Source organism: Muscardinus avellanarius (assembly GCF_963383645.1).
Source record: "Muscardinus avellanarius genome assembly, chromosome: 14".
Lineage (NCBI taxonomy): Eukaryota > Metazoa > Chordata > Mammalia > Rodentia > Gliridae > Muscardinus > Muscardinus avellanarius.
The window spans coordinates 56328701-56339797 of NC_137800.1; the positions used below are offsets into that span (position 1 = coordinate 56328701).

An 11097-nucleotide genomic window follows, 5' to 3' on the forward strand; every position below is an offset into this window, starting at 1 on the left:
AGGCCGCCCTGGGAACTGCTCTGAGATGAAGATAAGGCCCCAAATACCAATTGCTCTGTCCATCTGGGCAAGGGCTCCTAACTGTTCTGGAGCTAAGTCAGATCAGGCTGTTCCTCCAAAGGATTAGGGGGAGGAACAAAATTTTCCAGGACCCATGGCAATTAAAACAACAGTATTTTAAAGGATATCTAAGATTTTTATTAAGAGAATTATCATTATGGAACAGAGGAAGAATGATGTCAGCAAATACATGTTGGAGTTGGTGGCATTTTAATAAGCACACCAATAACCTGTAATGTCATCACAACTACAATTAAAACGACATATCAGATACTATTTAAAAAAAAATCTTCCTCTGATGGGAACAGAGGTCTCTGACCAAAAGGAAGTTTAGCAAAATTAAAAAGTCACGAGACATTTTTTATACTTACCATCTCTAATGTGAAATATTTAAATGGTTTGACTGCCTCAAGGTTTTTAAAAATGTATTTATTTTTGCGGTACTAGGGATGGAACCCAGGGGCATTCTACCCCCAAGCTGCACCTCCAGCCCTATTTTTATTCTTTATTTTGAAACAGGGTCTCACTGAGTTGCGAAGGGCCTCACTAAGTAGCTAAGGCTGGTCACAAACCAGATCCTCCTGTCTCAGCCTCCCAAGTACTGGGATTACAAGTGTGCGCTACCACACCAGGCTAGGTTGTTTTTTTTTATTATGGGTTTATCATTCCTACTTTTTCTTTTCTTTTTTGGTACTGGGGATTGAACTCAGAGTTGGTCTATCTCTAAGCCAGACCCTCAGCCCTATTTTATTTTTGAAACAGGGTCTTACAGCCCGGCATGGTGGCTTATGCCTATAATCCTAGTACTTGGAAAGCTGAGATAGGAAGATTGCAGGCCTGAGGATTGCCTCAGCAGTGTATCAGTACTCTTAGGAACGTAGCAAGACCCTGTTTCAAAACAAAAAATAAAAAAGGCTCAAGTGTAACTTGAATGTAGAATGCCTCTGGCTTCCAACCCCAGAATGAAGAAAGGAAGGAAGGAAAGATGGACTGACTTACTGAATTCCTGAGGCTGGCCTCAAATCTGCAATCCTCCTATCTTAGCCACCCAAATAATGGGATTAAAGGCATGTGCAATCATGCCTAGCTTCTTTCCTACATTTAATTTTTTTTTCTTTTTTTCTTTCTTTTTTTTTTTGTAGTATCGGAGATGGGACCCAGGGGCATTTTACCTCTGAGCTACACCCCAGTTCTATTTTATTCTTTTATTTTGAAACAGGGTCTAACTAAGTTGCAGAGAGCCTCACAAGTTGCCGAGGCTGGCTGTGAACCTGCGATCCTCCCATCTCAGTCTCCCGAGTGCTGGGATTACGAGTGTGCGCCACCACACCTGGCTCTACATATTAAGTTTTCCTTTTCTTATCCTATGTTCTCTGAAGCAGTGGCATTGCTGGCTGCATTACGGCACAACCGATGAGAATACACAAGGCACAGTATTATAAAACAAAGAATTGAGCTGGGCGTGGTGGCGCACGCTTGAAATCCCAGCACTCGGGAGGCTGAGACAGAAGGATCGCAGGTTCACACCCAGCCTCGGCTACTTAGCGAGGCTCTCAGCAACTTAGTGAGACCCTGTTTCCAAATAAAGAATAAAAAATAGGGCTGGGGGTATAGCTCAGAGGTAGAATGTCCATGGGTTCAATCCCCAGTACCACAAAGATAAATAAATAAATAAATAAATAAATAAATAAATAAATAAATAAAGTAAAAGAAAGTCTTGGCCTGTCCTAAAACCGTGCCTACTGAAAACACACCCATACACTCCCTGGTTTCAGGTATTTCCTCGTCATTTGCTCCAACAGAAGACTCGCTCCCAGGTAACAACAGTAGTCTTTGTAATGGTGACCTCACACTGGTGTCACGGTGACTGCTGAGGGAAAAAGCGGCTGCCGCTTCCTGGTTCACTTTCAACACCAACCTCTCTTTATTTGTTTATATCACTTCCTCTCCCTTAATGTCTATCACACCCAGTGTGTCACCAGTCAACTCAATTAAACCTAAAAAATGTTTCTAAAATCACCCATCTCTGTGGTCATCACCCTACTCCAAGCTGCCACCACCTACTGCTGGCTCACTGCCATGGCCTCCCATTTGGTCTGCTGGCTGCAAGTGAGGACGGGTCACACTCATTCTCCACTCAGTCGCCACAGTGATCTCTGGCTAAAGTGGACCGCACACTCCTCTGCTTTTAATATTCAGTGTCTTCTTACTCCTCTCAAATACAGCCAGGCCTTTCTCTTCAGCCTCATCCTACACAATCCTCCAGCTTCCCAGCTACTTCTGCCTCAGGACCTTTGCACAGGCTCCTCTTCTATCAGGTCCTCTTCCTCTGTTCCTTTTTATTCTTCAAGTATTGCTTCAGAGGCTATCTATAATCCCCTTGTTGTCTTTCTGTCTATCTTTCCAACTTCCTTCCTTCCTTTCTTTTTTTCAGGTTCTCACTATGTTTCCTGAACTCCTGGGCTCAAGCAATCCTCCTGCCTCAGTCTCCCAAGTCATTCCCAAGTCCAAGGTCAGGACTATGGTCATGCCCACCATGCCCAGCTCTGCAGTCTTTTGCTTTATATCATGCCCTTGATCAAAAGACAATACCCTGTTCTCTTCTTCCACATCACTCACTATACTTGGTTATTTATGTGTGTCTTTGTTTCGTGTCTACTCTCTCTCAAGCCCTGAGCTTCCCCAAAGCAGGGATCATGCCTGTCTTCTTGTCCATCATTATGTATACTATATGCCCAGCATCTGGCACACGGTGGGTATTAAAAAGTACTTACTAAGCAGTGTAGTGGCGCACGCTCGTAATCCCAGTACTTGGAAGGCTGAGCCTCAGCTACTTAGTGAGGCCCTCGCAATTTAGTGAGACCCTGTTTCAAAATAAAGAATAAAAAAGCCAGGAGTGGTGGCGCACGCTTGTAATCCCCGAGCTTGGGAGGCAGAGACAGAGGATCACGCTGGTTCGAAGCTCCTTGCTGGCTTAAGAGACCCTGTTTCCAAATAAAAATAAAAAATAGGTCTGGGAGTGTAGCACAGAGGTAGAAGGGTTCCACCCCTAGTACCATCAAGAAAGAAAGAAAGAAAGAAAGAAAGAAAGAAAGAAAGAAAGAAAGAAAGAAAGGAAGGGAGGGAGGAAGGGAGGAAGAGATAAAGAGAGAAAGAAAGAGACAGAGAGAGAAAGAAAGAAAAGAAAGAAAGGGAGGAAGGGAGGAAGGGAGGAAGAGAGAAAGAAAGAGACAGAAAGAAAGAAAGAAAGAAAGAAAGAAAGAAAGGGAGAAAGATGGAAGGAAGGAAGGAAATTGGGCTGGGTGTATAGCTCAGAGGTAGAATGCCCCTGGGTTCCATCCCCAGTATCTATAACACACACACACACACACACACACACACACTCTCTCTCTCTCTCTCTCTCTCTCTCTCTCTCTCTCTCTCTCTCCCTCTCTCTCTCTCTCTCTCTCTCTAAAAGAACAGAGGAATTTTAGAGACAAGAAGGGAGAAAAAAAGCAGTTGCAACTTCCTCCATGCTAATCGAATGTCTTACTAATCATAAGTAACACCAGCCAAAAAAACAGAAAACAAAAAGAAAAACACAGGACCATCTTCCACATCATCTACAACAGCCTGGATGCACTCTCCCTTTAGTCATTCATTCCACAAGACAAGGAGGAAGCCCTGCAGAGGATTCAATCCTGAGCACCCAGCTCAGTTTCCTACACTGGATGGGAGGAGCCTGTGGCTGCCTGAGGTGGGAAGATGTCCAGTAAGGCCCAATATTATCTTTAAGGGAAATTCCAAGAAAGGAAAAACCAGTAACAACATTGCTTCGCTTGAATTTTTCAACCTGTCACACAAAACTCAAATGTGTAAACGAAGCCTACAGATATAAGGGCCAATGCCGATTTCATATAATTTGTGAATTTTAGAGCTCTGTGGTCATCTAAACCACTGCATCGAACTCTCCTAGCTGTTACTTCATTATTATTATTATCATTATTATTTGTGTATGCGTGGTATTGAGAATTGAACCCAGAGCCTACCACATGCTAAGCAAGCTCTCTTAGCACTGAGCTACATCCCCAGACCCTTGTATTTTATTTTGAGAGATAAACTGCCCAACTAGCCTTAACCTTGCGATCTACCTGCCTCAGCCTTCCAAGTAGCTGAACTGCAGGTATGTGCTACCACACTTGGCCCTGATTTGTTTAATAACCCAAATTTCCCATTGACAAGTTATTTTAGCATCCTATTACACTAAAAGTTCTTCAAAATCAATCTTTACACTATCAAAATCCTTTCATATTCAACCCAATTACCTTCTGAGTCTTCAAAAGACATGAGAAATGGCCCTCCATCACTCACACTAGCCATCTCTGGAAGACTATTATAATATTAAGTTTTATGGCATTTGGTTACACATTGGCCTTCCAATCACCAGGATGAATAAATATTTCAGTGTGTGTGTGTGTGTGTGTGTGTGTGTGTGTGTGTGTGTGTGTGTGTTTTGCAGTATTGGGAATGGAACCCAGGGACATTCTACCTCTGAGTTACACACCCAGCCCAGCCCTATTTTTTGTTCATTTTGAAACAAGTTCTCACTAAGTTGCAGAGGGCCTCCCTAAGTAGCTGAGGCTGGCAGCCAACCTATGATCCTCCTGTCTCAGCCTCCCAAGTACTGGGATTACAAGCTTACACCACCATGCCCAGCTTCAATTGTTTTTTGTTTGTTTGGTGGTACTGGGGGTGAAACCCAGGGGCTCTCTACCTCCGGGGTCTACTCCCAGACCTATTTTATATTTTATTTGCAAACAGGGTCTCACTAAGTTGCTGGGAGCCTCACTAAGTAGCTGTGGCTGGCTTCGAACCTCTGTGATCCTCCTGTCTCAGTCTCCCAAGCGCCAGGATTACAAGCGTGTGCCACCATGCCCGGCCTTTTCAATTGTTCTTAAAAGATTATATTCCAAACTTCTGTTGCTCTTTGCATCCTATAAAATTGTTGTTGTTTTTAATCAATCTAGGATCCCAAACTATATGACACTAGAAAGCTGAGCAGAGGATCCCACATGTCAATCACCTGAGTGTATCCCCCAGACTTGTCTATTCTGTGGTAATGGTACCTTACTGATTCTCATTTAACCAAAACCCACAAAGACCCCAGGTCTTTAACAGATGTATAAGTGCAAAATCAATTCATTTCCATTTTTCCTAACTAAAGGCCACATGCTATTTCCTGTTAAATGCACCTGATTTATATGTCAGTCTCCTTGGAGTTTTAACGATGTGTATCATCACACTAAATCTGAGGTCAATAAATTGGGGCATGACAAAAAGCACATTCTCTTGTCTCCAAATAAATTTGACAGAATTTAAATAAATAAATTTCCATTTGTTTATCAAGAAAACAAATGGACATATTAGCACAGTTGGCTTTTAATGCTCTAGTGGCTCTTGGATTTGAACATCTGGACCCAGGAGAGAAGTCATGCTAACACACACACACACACACACACACACACACACACACACGCAAAAAAAACCAAAAAACAAAAACAAGATTTTGGCTTTTGTTTTGCTTCTGGTTTTTAATGTCTAAGGTAGAGTCAAACCATTAATAACTAATTCCGATGACTTTCCTAGCTCAACCAGTTTTTTTTCTCTTAAACTTCCACCTCCTATTCTCCAAATCTCAGGTATCTTGGGCACCTTGGTGATATACTGGGGTATAAGACAGGCTAGTTTAACTGGGCTACCCCAGCACCTTGGAAAGTCCCAGGAAATGGTAGATGGTAAGCTTGCAATTTCGCCCACCCATACAGGAACAGAGAAGCCTTCTATTGCAGGTATAAAAACCCATTAACTAGCACCAGTTTACCCACAAGTTAATACTGTGACTAAGCAGTCATCAGCTCATGTGACAGAAACAGGAGCAACTATCTAGGTTTAGAATTACCTTGGAGAAGATGAGGAAAAGAAAAGCAGAGACTGAGTCTTCCTGAAAGAGAGCTTAATGTTTTCGTCTCTCACAAAGCAGCACGGAACCTTCTTAATCTTTACACTGGCCTCATTAGTTCAGGAACCCAGAAACACCTTACAAATATCAATTAAGTCTGGCAACATGCTCCACTTATATATAGGGAAACTGAGGTGTTTAGCGACAAGGCAACCCAACAGTGAGTCAAGATCAGAGTGGACACCAGAACCAGGACTCTGGAATTCCCAAGTCTGGCAGGGAGGTGCAATCTGTCTTTCAAGGGGATGAAATGTTCACACAGAAACAGATGGCAAGCCGGGCATGGTGGTGCATGCTTGTAATCCCAGCAATCAGGAGGTTGAGACAGGAGGATCACAGGTTTGCAGACAGCTTCAGCTACTTAGTAAAGCCCTTTGCAACTCAGTGAGACCCTGTTTCAAAATAAAGAATAAAAAATAGGGCTGGGGGTGTAGCTTGGAGGAAGAATACCCCCGGGATTCCATCCCAAGTATGAAAGGAAGAAAGAGAAAGAAAGGAAGGAAGGAAGGAAGGAAGGAAGAAAGAAAGAAAGGAAGAAAGAAAGAAAGAGATGGATGGACAAGCCAGGCATGGTGACACATTTATAATCCCAGTATCCCATAGCCAGGCGTAGTGGTGCACGCTTGTAATCCCAGTATTTGGGAGGCTGAGACCGGAGGATGGCGGTTCGCAGACAGCCTCAGCTACTTAGTGAGACCCGGTTTCAAAGCAAAGAATAAAAAATTGGGCAAGGGGTGTAGCTCAGAGGTCAAATGCCTCTGGGTTCCATCTCAAGACCCGCAAAAACCACCATCATCATCCCAGTATCCCAATATCCCAGTATTTGGGAGGCTGAGACAGGAGGATTGCAGTTCAGGGACAGCCTCAGCTACCTAGTGAGGCCTTCTACAACTTGGTGAGACCTTGTTTCAAAATAAAGAATAAACTGGGCGTGGTGACCCAAGTTTATAATCCCAGTAGGAGACAGGAGGATCGCACGTTTATAGCCAACCTCAACTACTTAATGAGGCTCTCAGCAACTTAGTGAGACCTTGTTTCAAAATAAAAAATAAAAATAGGGGTATAACTTGGAGGTAGAATACCCATGGGTTCAATCCCCAGTACTAAAAAATAAATAAATAAATAAATAAATAAATAAATAAATAAAATAGTGGCGCACACTTGGGAGGCGGAGACAGGAGGATGGCGCAGGTTCGAAGCCAGCTATGCTGGCTTAAGAGACCCTGTTTCCAAATAAAAAAATATAAAAATAGGTCTGGGAGTGTAGCCCGGAAGTAGAAGGGCTTCCAGGAACCCCAGTACCACCAGAAAGAAAGAAAGAAAGAAAGAAAGAAAGAAAGAAAGAAAGAAAGAAAGAAAGATAGGGTTGAGGGTGTGGCTCGGAGGTAAAATGCCCATGGGTTCCATCCCCAGTGATCCCCCCAAAAGGAAAGAAACAGATGGTAGCGATGAAAGTGAACATCCACACACTTTGGGATAGGGCAAGACAAAGGATGGCCAACAGCCAACTACCCCAAGGCCCCAAATGTCATTTAATCAGATGGAAAATTACCATAGTGTAGTCCCTACTTAGCAAAAACAATGCTCACCTTATGGCCTGTTAAAGTTGGTGCTATGATATACTCCATCCATCTACATATTCAGCCTCTCTATTTTTATCTAATTTGAGTTCAGAAATAGGCTAGATAAGTAAATTAGATATTCCTACTGAAAATGAATCCGTCCAAAGAAAAGCGCCTCGAAACTACAAATCCCTGGCTTTTCTTGCCTCCCCCACAAGGAAAAGTTAAAATATTTTGTTTATCTAGATCATACAAAGTGAATCTGTGCTTCATAAACTGGAGGGTTTCAGTAGTAACAAGACTGTCTTTGAAGTCCAACAAATTAAGCTAGTAAAGGCTAGCTTTGGTATACTAGATAAACATAATCAAATGTTCAGTGGGGCTAAGCCTTTTTTGCCCTTTCCAAACACCTGAGAAAGAGAACAAATAACTCTCCAGTACTGTAGAGGGAACTGGGTTTTGCCCAGCTTTCCCTGCAGAAATAAGATACCCTTATGGAGAACCTGCACTCCTGAGCAACAGGTTAGCAGCCATCCGCTTGGCGTAGGACCACCTAAGAGCTTGACAAACCCCAGAGAGAATCGATGCCCAGTTCTGCTGGGGCACGGTGAGGCTCTGGACCCCCCCATCACTGGGGAATCCTTACTAACCTGGGACCCAGGGCAAACTGCAAACTGTCCTGGCTTCTTTCTGGAGGAGTAGGTTCTTCTCATCAACCCCCTAAGCAGGTGGGGGCAGGAGTCAGCAGTCTCAGGGCAGCAGGCATTTCCCCATTCCCGTCCTCACCCCCCTCTCCTGCCGCCCCACAGTCCCTGGGTTGGCTTTTAACACCAGGGGTTTCAGGGGCTTTTGCTCCTCAGTTAATCTCAGTTAAGCCCAATAGTTCTCAGCTCAAAGTGTTCAGTTTAGTGAAAGACCCAGGAGGCTTTCCATGTGAGTTAACAGGTGCATTCGACACACACTGCCCCAACCCAGTAAGATTTCGCCTGCCTACCTGAGGTTTCAATTCATCAAAAATTTAGTGCTTACAGTGTGTCGGGAGCCAGGGGAGCCCTGCCGATCAAAACCGCCCTGCTAGCAAAAACTCTCGATACTGGAAGGCTCCGAGAGAAGGAAGTCGAAGCTCGGGGCGATGGCTGCAGACGGCAGCCCGGCGGCAGGCCTCCCCCGGCGGCGCCCGCCCGCACTCACCGCGTCCTGCGGCGGCCCTGGTCCCGGTGCAGCTCCCGCAGGTCCACCTCGGCGCGGCCCAGGAACTTGTCGAGGCCGAGCAGCGCGCGGTGCAGCACGGTGAGCTGCAGGGTGGCGGCGGCGGCGGGCGCGGACAGCAGCGGCGGCAGCTCGAAGGTGGCCTCCTCCCGCCACACCGGCGCGCCCAGGCTGCGCTCCGACACCGAGGTGGCGTACTTCTCCTTGCCCACCTGGATCACGGCGTACGCGTCGCTCGTGCCCCCGGGGCCCTTGGCCCGCAGGCCCCGCGCCTGTAGCACCGTCACCTGCACGTGGGTGGGGGACCACACGGCCCCCGGGCCCCGGCCCGCCGAGGCCGCCAGAGACATGGTCGCTTCGCGGAGGCGAGCTGGAGCGCTGAGACGACGACCGCGGCTCGCGGCCTGGGCCGCCCACTCGGGCCCGGCCGCTTTAAGGCTTCCGGCCACGCCCCTCCCGGCCACGCCCCGCCCCGGCCACGCCCCGCCCCGGCCGCGCGCCCCACCTGCCCCGCCCCGCGGCCTCGGGGAGCTGAGGCGGGGCTGGCGCTGCGGTGGCGGCGCGGTCACGTGGGCAGAGGCGGGCTTCGGGAACTCCGACGCGAGCGAGGTGCTAAGGTGAGGGATGCTGTCCCCAGCTGCCAAAGGTCGCCAGGCTAAACGAGAACTGGCCGAAGCTCAGACTTGGGAGTCAGTCGTCTCCTCTCCAGCCCGGTACTTCCAAATGGCAGGTTCCTGATCTCGTGCAATTGACTTAACATCTTTTAAGTTGGCTTCTTCACCTGTAAAACGAGATGACAGCCACCCCCTAGAATTGTTGTAAGAGAAAACTAATGCATTAAAGTTTCTAGTACAGTGCCTGGCCCTTGGTGCACTGCCCTGGAGGAAGGCAGGTGCCCAGAGCAGGGAAAGAAAGGACCGGGAGGGGAGGGGGTGCCCTATGTTGCCCTGCCCTCACCAAATAGGGTGAGGCTAAAACAGGAAAAGCCCAAAGAGGGGAAATGCGTTTGCCAAACGTCAGCACCAGGCCCCTACCCCCTCAGCTCCCCATTTTTTTCTGAGCTTCGTCCCTGAACTCCACACAGCTACTTTCTTGTTCCAAGTATCTATCCCATCGGTCCCTGCATTTTGGTTCAGAGGCCCAACTCTTCTGCAGTAGATTAGGTAGGAAAGTTTAGTTTAAAGGTTGTTTAAAGTTGGGGTTGTTTGTTTGAAATAGATCTCCCTAAGCTAACTCAAGGTCTCCATAAATTGCTGAGGCTGGCTTCAAAAGTGTGATTCTCCCACCAGTCTGGTGCTCTAATGGTTTTTAAATTGTTCAGTTAAGGAAAGTTTCAAACAGGGACAAGAGGTGTCCAGGGTCCCATAGGAGAAGAACTGACTCAGGAACCTCAAAGTCCTGACCAATCTAGTCTGTCTGTCTGTCTGTCTGTCTGTCTGTCTGTCTGTCTCTCTCTGTCTCTCTCTCTCTCTCTCTCTCTCTCTCTCTCTCCCTCCTTCCCTCCCTCGCTTCCTCCCTCCCAACCTCCTCCCTCCCTCCCAGTATGCAGGCCAGTGGAGTTAGGGGATACTGGAGATTGAACCCAAGAGCATTCTTCCTCTTGAGCTATACCCCCAGCCCTAATTTATTTTTTATTTTGAAATGGATCTCACTAAGTTACAGAGGACTTAAGTTGCTGAGGCTGGCCTTGAAACTGCAACCTCCTATCTCAGCCTTCCAAGTACTGGGATTACAAATTTATATTTGGTACTAGGGATTGATCCCAGAGTCATTCTGCCTCCAAGTTATATCCCCAGTCTGATTTGATTTCTTATTTGGAAACAGGGTCTCACTCAGTTCTGGAGGGCCTTGCTAAGTTTCTGAGGCTGGCTTTGAGCCTGGGATCCTCCTGTCTCAGCCTCCCAAATACTAGGATTCCAAGTGTGTGCCACCACACCTGTTTTATGAGATTACAAATGTTGCTGAGGGTCTTGTTAAATTGCTAAAACTGGTCTTGAACCTATGATCCTCCTATTTCAGCCTCCCAAGTACTGGAATTACAAGAGTACACACCACACCCAGTGCCTATTTACTGCAGCTCGTGTTTCACCAGTACTAGACCTCAGCCTTGGATTGTTGCTGGTCTTGTTTCACACGTGGTCTGTAGGCTCTGCTCCCTATGACCCACACAGCAGGTTGCTTCACTAACCTGCTAGAAATCCTGCAGTGCTGTCTCACGGTCAACAGCATTAGATCCACACGAGAGACTTCAAGGCATTCCTCCTTGGG

General features: G+C 46.6%; 1 protein-coding gene across 1 annotated transcript in view; it reads right to left on the reverse strand.

Moving 5' to 3' along the window:
- Positions 1 to 9179, reverse strand: part of RAB11FIP1 (RAB11 family interacting protein 1) — a gene marked incomplete at both ends in the record, with an annotated part of 43602 nt that extends 34423 nt beyond the window's left edge. The window contains one exon of the mRNA XM_080710639.1: positions 8812 to 9179. Within this exon, the coding sequence (XP_080566765.1) occupies positions 8812 to 9179 (368 nt within the window). The remainder of the gene's footprint in view (positions 1 to 8811) is intronic.
- Between the last annotated feature and the right edge of the window lie 1918 nt (positions 9180 to 11097).